Source organism: Macrobrachium nipponense, chromosome 1 (genome assembly GCF_015104395.2).
Source record: "Macrobrachium nipponense isolate FS-2020 chromosome 1, ASM1510439v2, whole genome shotgun sequence".
Taxonomy (NCBI): domain Eukaryota; kingdom Metazoa; phylum Arthropoda; class Malacostraca; order Decapoda; family Palaemonidae; genus Macrobrachium; species Macrobrachium nipponense.
Window position 1 is genome coordinate 138301789 of NC_087200.1, and position 20859 is coordinate 138322647.

A 20859-nucleotide genomic window follows, 5' to 3' on the forward strand; every position below is an offset into this window, starting at 1 on the left:
CTGAGAGATCAGTGAGGCTCCCACTAATAGCCTCTCTTCGCCCTTGTGCGCACAGGAGCGCCCACCACCTACTTCCATCTGTTGCCTGCTGCTTGCCGCCTACCTCCTGTGCCCAGCTCAGAGTGTGCACCACCCAGCACCAGTTCTCTCCTACTACTAGCCCTCCTTTCTTATTCATTTGCTCCTACGCCTGGCTCCCTCACTTCCATCCCATGCCTTTGTCAGTCTTTTATTTCTTTTATCATAAATTTATCCTTATAACAGTGAAGTGTTGTGCAGTGGAATACCAGAGGTCCAAGGGAGGTCGTGGGTTTACATTCGGGTAGTCAGGTATTGACAGACAGCCACTGGGAAGGCATCTTACTGGATGTGTGGTGGAGGAGTGGCGCTGTCTGGCCCCTCGGATCTCTTAGACCTAAAGTCAGTCCTGCTCCTCTGCACCGGGGAGAAGTCATACTGGCAGTCGAGGAGATTGCCCCTGATAGTTGCCCCATGGTTGAACCTGTCGTGTGTTCACAGGTTTCGGCTGAAATGTCGCTGGAAAGGTGTTTTAGTGAGTGGTGCTCAGTTGTCATTGGATTCAGAAGTATCGTCTCCCACTTGTGGAGAAGCATAAGGAACCTGTTCTTAGACCGCAACTTTCTTGCATTAATGCTCCTGCTCATCATGATCCTTCTGAGCATTCACCTTGGGACAGTCCGGAGTCGTTAGCCTCATTTGAACAACCTGTGCTAGCACCTAGATATTTGGAGCATTGTAAGCAACCTCTTGCTTCCAGTCACCAGTCCACTCCCAGTGTTCAGCGTCAGGTGTGTCGACTCACTCACACTCACCTGTACACAGTTCCCCCCTTCTGTAAGTCTCTCGATGCCTAAAGTGAGTCGCTTGGCACCAAAGGTAGAACGTTCGAAACCAACTGTGTCTTGTGCAAAGACGTCTGGTTTAGAAGATTTGTCTTTAGCTCCACATCATCAGTAACATCATGATCTGATGGGTTTTCTTAAGAAGGCTATTGTTCCTAAAGTTGGATATACCACCTTGTCACTTGTGTCATCCAACGAAGAGAAAGTAGATCAGGACTCGGCTCCTATTCGAGCCTCTCAAGTACGTTTTGTCATGACGCTCATCATGATAGTTAGCCTGTAGTATGTTGAGTGTATACTACCCATACAGTGATTATAGATGATTAGTAAACCAAGTAGTTTCTAATAAATACTTGTTCCTTATATCACTATGGGGACTATTATGCAAGACCTACACATGGTGTGCACCACAGCGATTTTCGTGGTCCGCTTTTTGCCAATGGGTACTCTTCATACCACCTGCCATGAACATAGCCCTTGTAGGAATAAAGGGGAATATGGTTGGTTGCCGGACTGGTGTGAAATATGTAACATGCTCCTGGCAGCAATTTTTAAGCATGACTGCTCACTGCTCCTCCAGCAAGTTTTAATAATTAAGCAGCAAGCTTTAAGCTGTATTGTTAGTGGCCTACCTAGGTTTCAGTAACGTTACAGAAGGAGGAGACTACATCTTTCTGGTGAAACCCATGTTGGGGACAGTACCTGGAAAGCGTTGGTTTCCTAGTACCCTCCCAGGTGACTCCTCCGATGGAGAAGAGTAGTCTTTACTTGTTCCCATTATTGGAAATGAAGTGGATATTGCCACTGGGTCTGCCCTGCTGAACCCGGGTAGACTAGGACACAGCCTTCTGCTGTACATGAGAGAGATACCTCAGAAGAAAATCTCTCCAATGCAGCAATCAGATACTGAAGGAGGTCCTAATAGGATCCACCTAACCACCATCTGAAGTTGTCTGTATCTTTTAATTGGTGTAGTTATTCATCCAGTACTTGTGTTCTTTTGTTGCCTGGCCGTTGCAATACAGCTGCCTTGGCACAATCAAGTCGTGCAAGCACCCCCAATTAGGGAAATAACGCTTGTTGCATGAGGAAATTATGAGCAGTATCAAAGATGTATTAGCAGCTGAATGTCAAAAAATATTAATTAATAAGAGTTGTCATCCATGATTTTAAAGAGGAAATCAGGTCATTCCTGGATACTGAATTAGATGTAAGTTGTAAGAATTTCTCCAGCTTTTAAATGAAAGAATAAACTGGTTGCACAGTCTGCCCGGGCAAATTTTGGTTTCAAAGCTGACTGGTAGCAATAACGCAGCCAATTAGGCTAAAAAAAATTCAAAATCAAATGATGATAGGGACTCCAGTAGCTGTCCCAATGATACTGATAACCCTTGGTGTAACACCTCAATGTGTCTTTTTTTCTGATTGTAAATGCCTTATCACTGAGAGGAAAATTATGATTGAAGTTGAATATGTAGAATTCGGGACAGAGCAATGTTTCCTAATATGGAATGTTGCTTAGTCCCTCCTTCAGTAGACATTGAGAAACCACCGAAAGAGAGTTAGCCTACCTATGAATATACATGGAATTGAAAGCCATAGAAGGAACCTTTTACCAGGTTAATGGAAAATGGAGTTATAACAGCTATTTTAGAGAACCAATATGCTCACTGGGTAACCCCATCCTTATGTCCCTTCCCCTTTAAAAACATTCGTGTGAAGGAAAAAGCTTCCTCTGGACATGGCTACTCAGTGGTTTGGGACTCCTATGAAAAATCTCAGAGGGCACAGCCTTGCCTGAATTTCATGCTAGACTCCACCTCCTCAATATCATAACTTCCTAAGCTGGAGCTACTCCATGATTTTCTAGTTTTTCATAAAGGCTCTAATGGAAATATTGACAGGTTCCAATATGTCACTCCCCAATGTATGCTCTCCTTCGAAGAGGGGAATCCAGGAAGCAATGGGCTTGAGTTTTCTCTTCCTAACCCAAAGAAAGTTAGTTATGAGTTGAAGTCATAGAAGCTTCCAGTCACATGCGAAGGATCCTCTTAACAACAGAAAGGACAACAGCAGCAAAAGCATCCCTTTTGAAGCATGCCAAGATCTTGTACCAGGGAAGAGGTGGGAGCCCAATAGAAATTTTTTATGGTCGGGGGCATCTACAGTATCACATGTAGTGGAAGCCCTCCCTTGGGGACACAGTATTATCTTCAACGGCTAGGGTAGAAATGGTCTCATCCTCACCCACTTTAAAGGGGTTTGTCCAAAAACCAGACCCCTCTTAGGAAGATTGTGTGGGAGGTCCTTTTAAAGAGAGCCATAGAGAAACATGCATATATTCACCACTAAGTAACATCTCTTCAGTGACCCAAGAAGGATTCCTCTGGACGGAGGGTGATCCTCGACTTATCAAGCTTGAACAAACATTGTTTGCCATAGTTTTTGGATTACTAATGTTGCCCAAGTATGTTCAGTCATTCCACAAGGGACCTGGACTATTTTTATAGATCTAAAAGACACATACTGGCATGCCCCATTGCCGTTCCCATCTTCCCTTCCTAGGGTTCCGGATAGGGAAGGAAATGTACAGCTTCAAAGTCATGCCCTTTGTGTTGAACAGTGCTTGAAAAGGTTGTATAAAGTTAGTAGCAGTAGTTGTCTGAGACCTCAGGAAAGAAGGAATTTAACTGGTGACCTACCTGGATGATTGGCTAATCTGGTGGCCCACTAGAGAAGAGTGCTTATGAAGCCAGAGAGTGGTAGTCAATAAACTCCAGTCAGAAGGTTTTCTAATAATTGGAACAAGTCCCACCTTACACCCAGCAGACTCTTTCCGTGGCTGGAACTTTGTAGGGATACTCTTCACAGCCAGTTCTCTCTCCCCACCAACACTCAGAACAGAATAAAGGTGGACCTTGAAAAGGTTCCTTGCACAGCTCAGCATTTCCAGATGTCAGTTGGAGTATATGATCGGCCTGTTAATTTGCATCTGTGTAGTTCCAGTCCTCAGATTGCAACTAAAATTTTTTTTTAAATTCTGGCAATGGCATGCAAGAAAAAAGATTTGCAATCTACTTCCAAGGAGTCGAAATGTTGGGAAGATACTCTGGCCATGGACCTGATAGGGGTCTTTGGCAAAACAGGTCATCCTGACTCCTCTGTATGTATAAGTGATAATATGTACACACACATGCCTCCTTGACAGGTTGGGAAAGCCAATGGGGGATCACCTGGTAGAAGGGCGGTAATCACCTGCTCTGAGTTGGTGTCATATCAACTTCATGGAGCTGATGGCTGTGTATCTGTCCCCCAGAAAACTGAAACCTCCAAAGGGACCCATATTTTGTTGGTCTAGACAATATGACTGCAGTGTCCAGCATATTTTATGCAAACCCAATAATCATGTAATAAAGGCCATCTTTCCAGTCCAAAACCTATTGCTACCCTACACAGTCTACAAAAAGTAAAGTGGGTTGAGGCATGCCTAGGGATCCACAGGCTGCATGCATGGTGAAACTGCTTTTGTCTGGTTGTCAGACTAAAGAATGGTGAACTTGGGAATGGGAAAATTTTTTATGGGCATATTGTTGATTATTACCTTGCAATTTTTTTTTACTACCAGCCAATCAATAGAATAGGGAAGAGAAATTTATTCAAAATTTGGATATATTTTGAGGATTTATTTTTTCAGGGACCTGAACACTCAAGTGCACGACTCGAACGATTCCTTCAGATGACTGCAGATGATCCTGATATCTTGCCTGCTTTCACTGAGGACTTTGCTATTCGCCAGCTATCAGATATCAATTGGATAGTAAGTGTTAATTTTCACTAGTAAGTGGGCTGTTAGCTTTGATTAAAATTCCATGTGAATTTATGACATTCAAGTGGTAGATAAACCAAAGTTGAGTATTTTATTACTTGAAAATTGCTTCTGTGTTCTTTATTGAGATTGTTATTTATTGAGATTGTTATTCTTTAACAGATAGCCAACTGTTCCACCCCTGCAAACTATTTCCACATTTTACGGCGACAGATTGCTCTTCCTTTCCGTAAACCTTTGATTTTGATGACCCCGAAGTCACTCCTCAGGCATCCTGATGCCAAGTCGTCTTTTGATGAAATGACTGAAAAGTCTGAATTCCAAAGGTATAAGTAATTCTATGCCAGTTTCATAACAATAGTTTCTTTTTGTCCTTTCAGTGCTTTACCAAGTTACAAATTTTCTGTTATGTTCTATGTAACATAAGTGATTGAAGTACATATGATACTTTTAGTGCCGAGTCTGCCAGGATATCTCCTGGAAAATGAAGCTTTATTTGATATTTGCATTGTTTAATTATGATTTAGCATACAAAATACTTAAATTCATACTGGGCATTCACAGACTATTTTGTCTGAAAGACCAATAATTAATTACTGTATATTCCATGTCTAAGACGACCTTTAAAACTTAAAATTCACCTTTAAAACCTGGGGATCGTCAAATATAACTATTCCAGAAATCAGACCTTGAATTTTAAGTGATTTTTATTGGTAAGCTGCCTCAGCCTCGGTGCAATAACCACCAACATGCATGAAAAGATCCATGTTAGGAAATACAGTCACCTCTCAATTAACGCGAGGGTTACGTTCTTGGAGAGCTCGCGTTAATTAAAAATGCATTATTTAAACATATTTTTTCCCATAAGAAATAACAGCAATAAGGGGGGTTACGTTCGTTCCTGGACTTCGGGGAACTCTACCCTTTTTTGCTAAGTACAACCGAATTGGATAACAGCAACATCTGTTTGGTGTATTTCAACCATCGTACAATAGTAACAATTACCGTAGTTATGTTATAAACGACGTTATGTAGAAGGGGACTGACATATTTTTACTTATGTAATAACTTTATTTCCTATAGTGGGCCTCCCGTATTCGCGTTCTCCGGATTCGCGGGCTCAATTCGCGGATTTCTCTCTGGACCATATCTACCCTTTATTTGCGGGGGATTCACCCATTCGCTGGTTTTTCGATGAAAATAATCCCTAATTAGTCTATTTTGATGTTTATTTTCTTGACTAAATACCTTTTTATGATACGAAAATGATTTACTAATTTTCAAATATTAATTTTGATTAATACTGTATTAGTAAGTGTAATAAGTTTGAAATAATATCACCTAATAAAAATTTTGAATTAATAATGTATTAGTAAGTGCTAATAAGTTATAATATCACCTAATAAAAATAATAATTCTCTCTCTCTCTCTCTCTCTCTCTCTCTCTCTCTCTCTCTCTCTCTCTCTCTCTCTCTCTCTCTCTCTCTCTCTCTCTCTCTCTCTCTCTCTCTCTCTCTACTACAAAAAAGATGTATGTTTTTTTGTATAAATAAATTATTTCTATTTTTCAAATATATTATATTAATGTACTACAGCAATAATATCAATTCATTAAAGAAAATACCTTAGTGAATTAGTAAGATCTTAGGTTATAAATTTAAAAATTTATGGAAGAATGAAGGAAATCCCAGTCTTCTCTCTCTAACTCCAGGTACTAAAACTGTCAGATATAGTATCAAGTTATGTGACAGGAGGGGAGAGGAGCTGTTGTGTTGTTGCCACCAAGTGCTCATGTAATTTCTCTCTCTCTCTCTCTCTCTCTCTCTCTCTCTCTCTCTCTCTCTCTCTCTCTCTCTCTCTCTCTCTCTCATTTACTGAGACTCGAGATTTTTTATAGTACTTGTACTATATGTTTTTAGTACTTTCAAATAAGAATAAGAATAATAACTGTAATTACAAATTCATATTATGTATTAGTATTTTAAAGAAATACAATACTAATCTATCCATGTCACTTTTAATTAAGGTTAACTCTCTCTCTCTCTCTCTCTATCTCTCTCTCTCTCTCTCTCTCTCTCTCTCTCTCTCTCCACAAGATACTTGTCATAGTGGTAACTCTGTCTCTCTCTCTTGGCTGCAAGTGTTATAAGTACGTATGTAAGTATATACACCTTTAAGGGTACTAATGTTTAAGATTACTTTGAAATTATATTAATACAATCTCCAAGATTAATACAGTAATATGATAATTTAAGGTAAATATGTTGCAGGATGTTACATAAGGTATACATTTGGTGTTTCTATTTCCTCCTCCTTTTATCTCTCTCGCTCCCATCAAAAGAATTGATAGACAGACAAACATAATTGCTCAGTCCTCTCTTTCTCTCTTCTCTGGAGAAATATATGTATTTATGGGAGGGGAAAAAAGTGTTGCCTATAGATGTTCATTTCAATCTAATAAAATCATAAGGAGTTATTACTCTCTCTCTCTCTCTCTCTCTCTCTCTCTCTCTCTCTCTCTCTCTCTCTCTCGCTCTCTCCTCTGGTCTCTCTCTGCTATTGGCTGGTAAAATGTTTAAGATGACTTTAAAATGAGGATAATAATACCAATTCAATGGGTATATTTGAAGTAGGATAATACTTTAAGTAGACATTTGGTATTTGAACTTTCAAGATAGGCAGATATAGGTATTTTTAGAGGGGAGTTCTAACTATTCCCGGGTTTGAGCTATCGCGTGGGTGTCTGGTACACATCTCCCACGAATACGGGGAAACACTGTAGATCAAAGATCAGCAAGTAAATATGCTGTTAAATTTAAACTAACTTGTAGCTGAAGCTGAAAAAAGCTGTTCAAGTTGCTAATGACTATTATTATGCATGGGCAACAATGACAAAACTCATGTAAAGTTATGCCATCAAACACAACTGTATATAAAATCTAGGGAAAATTATTTCAATCAGAACTACTGGGCTTGAAATAACAAATTTTAATGTTATTTTCATGCCAATACAAGTAAATAATGTAAAGTTCATATTATGATGAAATCAAGTGAAAAAAGCAAACGGAATATATGCAGAAACATGTTCCCATCTCCCAATGCAATCTGCCAACAAAAAAGTAATTTAGTTCACAACGAGACTTATTCAAGTCATATTTCAACTTAAAAATTTGTCGTATAACAAAAAATGACCTTGTCTCATATAAGTAAAGTATCTAGATATTCCTTTATGCTAACTAGAAGCAAGAAAATTCCCACAGAATTGAGTTTTATGTGGCGAAATAAACTCGTATTTACCATCAGCTGATTTCCAAACCCAAACATTGACTGCTATGTTATTATTTTATGATAATACAGTATGAGAATACATATAATATTGTTGCGTTTGTAATTATATGTAGCCATCAGAAGCCTGAAATCGCTCAATTATGTCGGTGTCGGAACGAAGCTGATTCTTGTTTTGTGTCCATTTTTTTTTACTGAATTATCATAAGCCAATGTGCTTTGAATCTAGAGAATTAGCTGAAATTAATAATTACTCTACCATATATTTATAAAGTATACTGTGCATTGTAGGCTAGGCTTCACTATATGTAAAGATTACCCTAGTGTAAGATAGGCCAAGTATATTCGAGATACGATTTTTCCAGCAAACGATGGGTTTTTTGGAACCTAAGTCCATCGTTAATAGGAGAATACCTGTATTAACCCTTAAACGCCGAAGCAGTAAAATAAAAATGTCTCCCCTGTGCCGGAGGTGTTTCGGAGTGAGCGCAGAAGCGGAAAAAATATTTTTTTTTTTTAAAAAAAAATCACAGCGCGCTTAGTTTTCAATATTAAGAGTTCATTTTTTGGCTCCTTTTTTTGTCATTGGCTGAAGTTTAGTATGCAACCATCAGAAATGAAAAAAATTATAATTATCATATATAAATAATGCGATATATGATAGCGCAAAACGGTTAAAGGTAACAAGTTACTTTTTTTTTTCGTTGTAATGTACACTAAATTGCGATCATTTTGGTATATAACACATTGTAAAACGATAAAAGCAACACAGAGAAAATATTATCACAAAATAATGCATGAATTCGTAACGCGCGGACGTAAACAAATATTTTTTTTCAAAAATTTACCATAAATTTAAATATTGTCCTAGAGACTTCCAATTTCTTTCAAAATGAAGACAAATGATTGAATATTACTATACTGTAAGAGTATTAACTTACAATTGCAGTTTTCGACCATATCTGACGAGTTAAAGTTGACCGAATGGCAAATTTTTATATATATATTTTTTTTATATGCAATTATTTCGGAAATTAGAAAAGCTACAACCTTCAAATATTTTTCGTTTTATTCTACATGAAATTGCGCACATTTTCATATATAAAACTCTATGAAATGCCTAATATGAAACGGAGCAAATATTCCAAGAATGGGACGTACGCATTTCGGAGATTTGTGGCGGAGAATCCGCGCGCGGAGGGAAGGAAAGGTTTTTTTAAATTCACCATAAATCTAAATATTGTGCTAGAGACTTCAAATTTATTTCAAGATGAAGATAAATGACTGAATATTACTAGACTGTAAGAGTTTTAGCTTACAATTGCGTTTTCGACCATTTCGGTAGAGTCAAAGTTGACGGAATGTGATTTTTTTTTATTTATCGTGATTTATATGCAAATATTTCAAAAATGAAAAAAGCTACAACCTTCAATTATTTTTTGTTGTATTCTACATGAAATTGCGCACATTTTCATATATAAAACTTTATGTAACTGATAATTTAAAATGATGCAAACATTACCACAATCGCATGTATGATTTTTTCGGAAGAGTTACCGCACGGACGTAAAGAAAATGTTATTTTTTTCATAAATTCGCCATAAATCAAAATATTGTGCTAGAGACTTCCAATTGGTTGCAAAATGAAGGTATTTGATTGAATATTAATAGAATATACAAGTGTTTAGCTTAATTACAATTGCGTTTTTCGACCATTTCGGAGTCAAGTTGACCGAAGGTTGAAAATTTGTCACATCATTTTTTATATGAAAATATTTCAAAATTGATAAAAGCTACAACCATAGGTTGCTTTTAGTTGTATTGTGCATGAAATTGCGCACATTTCCATATATAAAACTTTATATAACGGCTAATTTTAAAATGGTGCAAACATTACCACAATCGCATGTATGATGTTTTTTTTCGGAAGAGTTACCGCGCGGACGTAAGGAAAAAGTTTTTTCATAAATTCACTATAAATCAAAATATTGTGCTAGAGACTTACAATTAGTTGCAAAATTAAGGTAAATGATTGAATATTACTAAAATATAAGAGTTTTAGCTTACAACTGCGTTTTTTGACCATTTCGGTAGAGTCAAAGTTGACCGAAGGTTGAAATTTTGGCACTTATTGTTATTTATATAAAAATATCTCAAAAATAATAAAAGATTCAATCATGAGTATTTTTTGTTGTATTCTACATAAAAATCCGCATATTTTCATATATAATACTCCATGTAACGGCTAATTTAAAATGGTACAAAAATTATGTCAAAGTGACGAAATAATTTCCGAGATGTGTCATAGATACTTTTTAGTGCGGCAAGAAAGAAATCCGCGCTTGCGCGCCTGCGTAACGATTGTAACAAAACAACACCTTGATCAGTGTACTCCCAGCATCCCCCAAGGCGCGTGATTCCAGAGTTTTCGGCTGGTAGGCCTAAAAGTATTTTTCCGTGAATTTTTAAAAAAACTTTTGTATGTCGACGTAAAATACGTCCAGTCGGCACCCGAGAGACAAAAAATGTCGACGTAAAATACGTCCAGTCGCCGTTTAAGGGTCAAGTAGATCAGACAGAAAAGAACAACAGAACAAAATCTTTTGCTTTATTAACAAATAAACTGTCTTTTGCTTTATTAATAAATTATTAATAGATACATAACACCGTCTTTTGCTCTATTAATAAATACATGCTGTGCACTTTGCTATGTCTGTTTATTTCAATGGCCATCATCAGCAACGCTGATGCGTGGGTGATTTAAAAACAATGCTCCAGCACCAATTCTTGTCAAATCAAATTTTTTGCTTTTTTCAAACATTTTAAAATATTTTCTAGCTCGTGTTAAATCGAAAATGTGTTAATTAAACACACATTAATTGAGAGGTGACTGTAAACTATAATAAAGGTAATAAAACCATTTTTACCTTACATATTGGCACATTTGAGGAATAATTCCATATCAGTGAAATTAACTTTTCTCTGTGCAAGCCCAGCTGATAAATGTAACCATCAAGTTATGGTTATGCTCAAAGCCACCTTCATCTTTCGGTAACCTTTCCGAATTTTAATGGTATTGTAATTACAGTAGTAATAACATTTAGGATAACATTCATTTAACATTAAAAATTGATTATCATTTTGTTGGTAAAAAACACAATTTTGAAGTAGAGGCAGTCCCCGGTTATCAGCGGCAGTTCCATTCCATAGTGAAAATAGCTGATAACCGAAAATTGGCACTTACAGCACCAATAACTGGTTAATGGCACCTCTGCTTGGTATGTATTGACATTAATAACTGGAAATCAGTGTATATTGGCATTGAAAATTGCTGTTGTTCATACGCGAACAAACCTTCGGTCTTAACAACAGGATCATTTTTAGTGCCTAGCTGAATCTGGTTAAAAAGCACATGAAAGCAAGGAATCTTGTGATATCTGGCAACGCATGCGTAGCTCGGGTTAGAAGTGGTCTAGGACGACGCCGCTACACCAATCTTTCTTTTGACTGCCTGGGCGAGAGTTGTGTTAACTTCTCTTAGCCTTTTCCCAGTTCATTGCCCGTTTCGTTTCTGTTTTTGTGTGTGTGTGTTTGGCTGGTATTATGGCTTCTTCTGCTCCTTCTCGGCGTCAGTGTATGTGCCCCGGAGTTTCCAGGTTTTCCGTGTTCTCGTTTTTTGGCTTGGGTAGCGACCGACCCTCACATCATATGCAGTAGGTGCCGTGCCCTTCTGATTTTTGTACTATTACGAATCCTTGCACGGAATGCTGGGCATGGCCTAAGGAGCAGTGGAGGTCGTTTTATGGCAAGAGAGAGCATCGGAGGGTTTCGACTCTTCCTACTTGGGAAAGTTTTGTGCCTATTCCCAATGTTTCGTCTCCTGCAGTAGTCAACCCTCATAGTAATGTTGTCCCTGCTGTCTCCTTCCTTTTCTTCATTGATTCGTCAATGGAAGTATCGGGAGGCCGCCAGGCTAGTGTTTGTAATGTAGCCCTTCTTCCTTGGGAGTTTATTTGGTTCCCGAGAAGGGTGGGACTTTTTCATCAATCTCTTCTCTTCCAGAGTCGGAGGCGTCCAAAATGGCAGCGATTTGGAAGATGCTCCGGCTAGGGGGGGTTACCCCATCCTTGGAGGGGTTCCTAGTGCATTTTGTGGAGGTTTGCACCTCCCTCCCCAGTCTGGCCAGGCCATCCCTCCTCTCCCCGGCCTCATCTTCGTGGGTAGCAGCAGTCACCCATCTTGTATTGCTCCGCCAGTGTCTGCAGTCACTTCGAGTCGGAGTGACACTGTGGCGTCAGCCCCGTTGATGATGTCATGGGGTCCGTCTTTGTGTATTTCTCTAACAGTAGCGTCTCATTCCCCCTCGCACCGAGGGGAAGCAGTGATGTCACCGCCACTTGTGACGTCACTCACATCGATGACGTCTCTCTCAGTCGTCTCCTCTGATCCGCCTTTCTCAGTCGTGACGTCAATCTAACTGCAGCCCAGTTTGCTGCATCTCCCTTCCTTGTCATCGGAGTCTTCTCTGGCACATCAGTCTGAGGTCATATGCCAGGCAGTGCTTCAGAGGTTGGACTCTGTATTGGATGTGAAGTTGGCTGCCTTATCGGTTGGGAGGACTGGTAGGAAACGTGTTGCTTCCTGCCTCCTGAGAAGAGTGCGCATAAGAAACTAGTGCTGTCTTCCTCTCCCTCTTCCCCCTCTATGCCCTGTCGGCGTATCAAGCATTGGAAGGCTAAGGACTTTGCCCTTCCTTTGCCTTTGAGGGAGGAACAACACGGACGTGTTCCCGAGAGTGCTGTTGGTTCGGGCAGTGTTAGTGGTGTGCATTCTGCAGGAGATGCTTCAGGTTCTGCCTTGAATCTCGGGCATGTGTTTGTGTGTGTGTGTTGTCCCCCGTCCATGCACATCGCGAGCGTATTGCAACCTCCCCTGCCCGTGCACGTGATGTTAGTGCTCCTTCTTCTCCAAGGCCCATTCATTGCCGTAAGCATCTCAAGGCGCCTGTCAAGAGGTCGAAGGTAGTGAGCACGGAGTTGGTGCAGCTGGAGTGTTTGCCTGCCTCTCTCACTGGTGCTTCCAAGAGTTCGACCTAAGGGATTCTCCTTCGGTCTTGAGTGTTCGAGTTTTCCCCATCTCACGTACGTACGTCCGCCACACCCGTGACCATTCATGGACATGTGGAGTCATATGTTGAGGTAAGTGATGTTCCTAGTGTTATAGTCGGTTCGTCTCGGAGGCCGACGTATGGACCCAGCCCAGACAGGTTAGTTGGGGTTTCGGGCTGTTTGGCTGCTAACACTTCCATTAATTTTGGTGGAGAAGGCGCCTTAGAAGAGCCTACACATCCTTCTCGTCGTCGGTTAGAAGCCTTGGTGGGAGCTACTCAGGACCCCAAATCGTCTCTTCAGCTTCCTTTGTCGGGGCACGTTCAGTCGGTCTTGCAGAAGGTTAACGCCTCTGTTTCGGACCGGGACGGTTCACTTCGGTCTAGGGGTTCTACCAAACTGCTACCCCTGCCTCTCACTAGACATAGGAAGTACTATGCTACGAGCTCTGCATTTTTGTTGTCACGCAATCTTAACCCATACGTCATTTGCCTGAAGCCGGGTTTGACTTTGGAACAGGTGAGGTCAATGGCTCTGTCCTTGTCTCTGCAAGATGCCTCAGCATTGGAATCTATGGCGGCCTCCATGTTGCAGACGGTTTCTTGGCTGGACCTCTGGTCTGTGGTTATTGCCAAGATAGCTTCCGACAGGTCCCAGGAAGGGTTGGTGAGTGCCTCCTCGCTTGCCAGTCTGTTGCAGTCCAGGGCAAGGCGTTTTCAAATTTGGCTCACCTGTGCCAATTTATGGGCTAATCTTCTGATTAGAAGGGACGCGGCTTTGTCTGGGATGGAGAGATCGCTCGACACCTAGTCCTTGCTGCCATTGAGGAACGGAGATCTGTTGGAGTCCCAATTTTTGTCTCCTCGGACAGAACTCACAAAAATGCGATAGACCGGCGCCGGCTGACACCAAAGACCGACTGGTGCCAGGCCGTGGTTTAAGTTGGAGTCTCATCCTCGGAGACGTCCGGCTCCTCCTCCTCCCCCTGTCCAGCAGCAGTCTAGGAGATCATCGCCTGGTAGGCCGTCGAGGACCCTCGAGTTCGGCAGGGCCTCCCTGTTCGACACAGCCAAAGTCAGAAGATCAAACGCCCAAGGGGCAGAGGTAAAGGGGGCCGTCGGTAGGTTAGGTGCCTCTCCCTCTCCTGCCACTTGGCTGGCCAATTGGGCCAAGTGGCAGAGTTATGGGGCAGAAAAGTGGGTGGTAGAGGTCCTTCGGTTAGGATACCTACTGCCATTCGATTTCTCTCCTCCTCTGTCGGACAAGCCGCAGCTCAGGAAGGCATATCCTTCAGATTCTCTGAAGTTCTTGGCTTCTTCGGGAGGAAGTGCAGAAAATGCTGGACAAGGATGCGATAGAGGAGTAGTGCATCCGTCCCGGGTTTTTACAGTCACATCTTCTTGGTGCCCAAGGCGACGGGAGGATGGAGGCCTGTGATCGACTTACCCACCTTGAATCACTTCGATAGATTAAGGGACGCATACTTCAAAATCCCTGTTCATCCCACGTCCAGGAAGTTCCTTCACTTCTCTCTTGCGGACAAGACCTTCGAATTCAAAAGTCGTTGTGCTTCGGGCTGATGATAGCCCTCAAGTGTTCACAAGAGTCTTCTCTCTCGTGTCAAGTTGGGCCCATGCTCAGGGGATCCGTTTGCTGAGGTACCTCGACGATTGGTTAGTCTTGGCAGTTTCCAGGGAGAAGCTGCTACAGGACAGGGATCATCTACTTCGGTTCCGTCTGACCTGGGCATGTTAGTCAACCAGGGAGAAAGCAAACCTCGTACCCACTCAAAGGATTCTCTACCGGGGCATGGTCATTGATACCACAGTGGCAAAAGTTTTCCTGTCGGGTCAGAGATTGGAGAAGTTGCGGGCGGTAGCATGCAACTTCCTGCCAGTCACATCAGTCATCTCATCAGTGGCAAGGTTCTTCTGGGAGTGTTGTCTTCCCTGGAGAAGCTGGTCCCTCATGGGGGCGTCTTCATCTTCGGTCTCTGCAATGGAGACTAGGAGAATTCTGGTCTCTGGCGGGGGGGACTCTCCCCTTGTTTATGGTTCCTCTGTCTCTGGAAGTGAGAGAAGACTTTCGTTGGTGGTTGGACAACCAGAATCTGTTGAAGGATGTCCCTTTGCGTTCTCTTCCACCGGACTTCCTTCTGCTCTCGGACGCCTCCCTCGCAAGTTGGGGCGCTCATTAAGGCGGCCTCATCGCTTCAGGCATTTGGAGTTTGGAGGACAAGGAGCAACATATGAACGTCTTGGAGTTGAAGGCGGCTTTCCTGGGTCTGAAGGAGTTTCGGGGGAAGGTAGAGGGTCATTCTGTCTTTCTCATGTCGGACAACACCACGGTGGTAGCCTATATGAACAAGCAGGGAGGCCTGGTTTCACGTCAACTTCACGCCTTGACCGTCGAGCTTCACCAGTGGGCGGTCAGCAATTCGGTGGAGCTCTCAGCCAGGTATATCCCAGGGAAACGAAATGTGGTCACAGACAAACTCAGTCGCTGGGATCAGATCCTAGGCACAGAGTGGTCCCTTCATAAAGTGGTGGTGGCAGACAAGCTTTTCAGATTTCGGGGGAGACCCATGCTGGACCTTATTGTGACACACTTCAACAGGAAGCTGGAGGTGTTCTGTTTAGTGGTTCCAGATCCTTTAGCATTGGCAGAGGACACATTCCAACATCCCTGGGACAACCTGGAGGTGTATGCCTTCCCTCCGTTTTGTTTGATCCGTCAGGGTCTGAACAGGCTGATGAGTTCACAGGGTCTGAGGATGACTTTGTAGCCCCTCTGTGGGCTCAGGCGGAATGGTTTCCAGATCTGCTGTCGTTGTTGGCAGAGGTTCCAAGTGAGATTCCCCCTTGGCGACATCTGTGTCAGCCCCATGCGGAAAGGTTCCACCAGTCAGTAGAATCCCTGTCTCTTTACAGTTGGAGGATATCAAGTATCTCCTCTGAGCAAGAGGCTTTTCTCAGGGAACAGCTGGGCACATGTCCAGCAGTCTTAGAAAGTCGACCTCCACAGTTTACCAAGGCAACTGGGCGATCTACTGTGATTGGTGTCGTAAACTGGGTTTTTTTCCACTCTCGACCTCTATTCAGTGAATAGCAGACTTTTTAACCTTCCTCAGAGACGAGAAACGTTTGTCCATTTCTGCTATTAGAGGCTACAGGGCTGCCCTGAGTTTGGTGTTATACCTTAAGGGTATCGACATCTCCTCTTCCTGGGAACTTTCCCTGCTAGTTAAGGGGTTTGAGCAGTCGAGTTCTCCTAGAGAGCTCAAGCCTCCGACGTGGGATGTTTCCTTGGTTCTTAAGAGCTTCACTAAGAGTCCATATGAGCCCTTGCGTCACTCATCTGATAGGAACCTGACGCTCAAGACCGTTTTCCTTCTGGCTTTGGCATCTTCGAAGAGGGTAGGAGATCTCCACGGTCTGAGCTATGAGGTGAAGCACACCATGGGTTGTGGGTCGATGTCCTTTGAATTTGCCCCAGAATTCGTGGCCAAGACCCAAAATCCCTCTGTGCATGATGATAGGTTCACTTCGTTTTCCATTCCATCACTGACTGACTTTGTGGGTGGTGATGCTGAAGAGCTTTTGTTTTGCCCTGTCCAGGCCCTGCGTTGCTATCTTAAAAGGACTCGGCACCTTAGACCAGGCTGCTGCAGACTTTTTTGTTAGCACAGGCTGTACAAAGAAAGAGGTGTCTAAGAATACTATCTCTTTTTGGATACGGGAAGCCATCAGACAGGCATACTTGTCACTTGATGATTCCACCACCACGTCTGTGCAGTCTAGAGTGCATGACGTTAGAGGTATTGGTCCCTCTCTGGCTTTCAAAAAGAACTTGGCTGTACATAGAGTGCTGAGTGTTGGTACTTGGTTACGCCAGTCCATGTTCACCTCCTTCTATCTTAAGGATGTTGCCCACAGATCTACGGACACGTTTTCCCTGGGTCCTGTGGTGGCTGCCCAACAGGTTGTGTAACTCATGGTTGCCCTTAACAGGGCACCTTTTTATCTTATTTAAGATGATTGTGTGGATGAGAGAATGAGTGAGTTGGCTGGTATCCTTCTTTCTCTTGTACCTTTTCTTCTTCCTTTTGGGCGGTTTAAGGAATAGACACGTCATTCGCTGGACTGGTCTGATACAGGTGAGTAAGGTAGTCATACTGATTGTGTGGTCATGCAATATATACAAATATCTTACCCGCTATTTGGTAGCATATGCTCCACTTCTTGGCAAGGAGGGGTTGGGAGTAATACAAACCCTGGTGTCTTGGTTTGTTATTGGACAGTCAAAGTTTCTCTTTGGTTCCCTATACAATGGTTATCCCATATATCATTGTACGTCACTCAGGTTCTGAGTCGTTAGATATCAATTTATTTAGCTTCTCAACGGGCTTCAGTCCCTCTCCAAGAACCATTTCTTTTGAGAGCTGGACTGGTGGGTAGGCCCCCAGCTGGTCTAGAATGTCTTATACCTCCCTCCAATTATGAGTCTATCCTATTGTTAAGACCGAAGGTTTGTTCGCATATGAACAAGTGACAAATTTTCGAAGACAATTTGTATTTTTCATAGCTACAAACCTGAGGTCGTAAAGTTATACTGCCCGCCTCTAGCTGCCCCTCTGTTTGTTAAATCATCCTGAGTTGGGAAAGACTGGTGTAGTGGCGTCGTCCTTGACCACTCCTAACCCTAGTTACACATGCGTTGCCAGATATCACAAGATTCCTTGCTTTCATCTGCTTTTTAACCGGATCCAGCTAGGCGCTAGAAATTATCCTATTGTTAAGACCTCAGGTTTGTAGCTTTGAAAAATACAAATTGTCTTAGAAAATTTGTCATATTTTTGTGATTTTTGGCACTATACAAGCACCATAAAACCGGATCACTGATTACCAGGGACGGCTTGTACTTACAACTGTTTAGAACAATCCAGTCATATGAACAATAATTATGTATGATAATTATTGTACATTAGACTAACTTCTTTTCCTCCATCTCTTTATCCCATTGAGGTAAATAAATTAAAAAAAAGTAAAAGAGGATGATAAAAGTATCATTAGTAACACTATAATCATTGTGTAAATGTGTACAGGGATAAATAACTGAACGAGAAATAGCTGATTTGCTATGAACAACCGAATCAGATAACAACACATGTTTTGCTTGTATTTCAACCATCGTACAATAGTAAATAAGTACCGTATATATGTTACAAATGACATTAAGTAGAATAGGACTGTTATGCGTATTTTTACATTACAGTACAGTAATACCCTGAACTTACGCAAGGTTAGGTTCCAGACCCCCTCGTGCAAGGGGAAGTTTCGCGTAAGTTTGGCACGGTCTCTAAAGATGACCCTAATTGTGCTCCCTTATTATTAGACTAACTTTTAAGTAAATTAAAGCTACTGTAATTTGGTTTAAAAGTTAGTTTAATACATTACCCTTAAAAAAAGGATAACCGGTTGGCATAAAGATAGTTACAGTAAATACTATGCACATACATATCCACTTTCGAATGTATACTATACCCCTAATTCATGGGATGCCATTTTATTTTTCTGTCAGAGTAAAAGTTTTCTTTGCATCACTAGGTAAACTTCATAAGTCAGTCATAATGAAGTCACACATAAAATAAAGAAAACATGTATGTACATAAGTAATGTGAGAGAGAAATATATATGTCATGTAGGTAAAACTCTGTAGGGGTATCATCCTTAAAAAGTGCGAATGGAATCATATCTTCTGAAAGTATATTAACAGTATGTGCTGTAATTACATAACATAGTGCATACAGATTGTACCAGCACTTTTCTCAGAGGTTAAGAAAATCATTTTCACAGAGTGACAACTCTGATGTTTTATGTGTTGATCATGGAGTTCTCATATAGTGGCTAACACTGAATTACCTACTGCCTTTGTATTATTTTAAAAAAATTTGATTTTACACTTAAAAGCATGAAAACTTATACTAATTGTAGTATATTAGTACATACTTCAGAAATTAAACAAAGGTTTCTGAAGGGATGTCATCTTTGAAAAGTGTAGTAACTTTGTGAGTGGGTATCATATCTTATAAAGGTACATATATGCACTAACTGCATATTTATGCATGTACAAAAATAAAAATAATACATTTATAATAAATATTTTATACAGAAAAGCTTTAAAATTTAAAAATTTGCATGATAAATTAAACATAAACACTTTTGTAGGGTTTTGCAGTGCTTCTGGAGGGTTCGCAAATGTTCACGCTATTGTGAAGAACTCATGTAAGATAATTAGTTAGGTTCTGATGAAAAGTTTGCGCTATTGTGAATTCATGCAAATCGAATCGCGTAAGTTCAGGGTATTACTGTACTGTATACCCATATGCACCATGAAGAAAAGATTGGCAAGGAAATGCAATGCTAAATTTAAGCTGCACATTGTAGCTGAAGCTGAGAAAACAATGTTCAAGCTGCTGATGACCATAAATAATTGTGCATCCGCAACATGGATGAAACTCCCACTAAACTTTGATATGCCATCAAACATGACTGTAATTAAAAGTGGAGAGAAAAGTCTCTCCATCAAAACTACTGGGCATGAAAGAGCACATTTTACTGTTGTTTTAATGTGTATGGCTGATGGGATGAACTTTCTCCCATTGTTATCTTTAAACAGAAATTGATGGCTAAACAAAAATTCCCAAATGGTATCATTGACCGCATTCACAAAAACCTAAACAATGCAAATGGCACATGATTGTTGTTTGTATTTTATAATGCAAAAGTAACATAAGAATACTATACATACAGTGTTATTGGATACAGTGAAGTAAAGCATTATTTTTTTAAAAGATCCATGGAAAAAATGGATATTCATTATGTTTGTATTTTATATTATGATACTAATATGCATATTTTACACATGCTAATTTTATATCTCTTTAGGAGGCAACCCCCTTAAAATTAGCTTCGAAATTAGGTGCTCTAAAGTCACATGATACACGAGGGTATATGGTAACCAAAAGCTAGCCTATACACAAATGGTTTTGTAATTCACCAGTCTTCTAATACTACAGGTTCAAGGTAAATTCATGAAAATTTCCCATTATTTTTACCTCGTCTTATCTGAAGGTCATCTTATATAACGAAAATATATTGTACAGACAATTGAGGTTCTAACTACTCCAACTTCTTTGCAGAGTGATTCCTGAAAGAGGCCCAGCTTCTGAAAATCATCAAAATGTCAAACGAGTAATCTTCTGCTCCGGTAAGGTGTATTATGACCTCATAGCTGCTCGTAAGGATGCTAACCTGGAAGACAAAATAGCTATCTCAAGAGTTGAACAGGTGGGTTTGCTGTAGTTTTATAATTATGGTATTTTTTGTACTTGAAATTATTTTGAACAAATTTTTAGTACTATTTAGGAACTGTAACAAAATTTTGTACAAATACGGTTTTATGAATAGTCGTTTCTTACAACTCCATCAGTCATATGATACTTTCTTTGTGGTTATTAATGTCTCCAGGCACACCGCCTTTGGTTTCCATGCAAAAGAGGAGTGATTGTTAATGCACAAATCTTCTGGACCCACCAGTAAATACCAACCACTCTCTTTGTAGATTGTGTAGAATGGATGTGAAAAAGTGAGAGATATGAGGTACAGAGGTTGGCACTATATAATTGTTGAGTCTGTATGAAAAAAACTAGTTTTGGGTTTTCAAGACTGTTTCATCTATACCACATCACTCATATGCTTCAACTCATAGTTATGGA

General features: G+C 40.9%; 2 protein-coding genes across 2 annotated transcripts in view; one reads left to right on the forward strand and one right to left on the reverse strand.

Annotated features, from left to right (window-relative positions):
• LOC135219682 (2-oxoglutarate dehydrogenase-like, mitochondrial) overlaps positions 1-20859 on the reverse strand; it is a 446325-nt gene that overhangs the window by 151382 nt on the left and 274084 nt on the right.
• The window catches only part of LOC135220054 (2-oxoglutarate dehydrogenase-like, mitochondrial), a 33558-nt gene that overhangs the window by 11644 nt on the left and 1055 nt on the right, over positions 1-20859 (forward strand). Inside the window, exons 2-4 of the mRNA XM_064257384.1 lie at positions 4558-4680; positions 4852-5015; positions 20284-20431. Coding sequence (XP_064113454.1) covers positions 4558-4680; positions 4852-5015; positions 20284-20431 — 435 coding nt within the window. The remainder of the gene's footprint in view (positions 1-4557; positions 4681-4851; positions 5016-20283; positions 20432-20859) is intronic.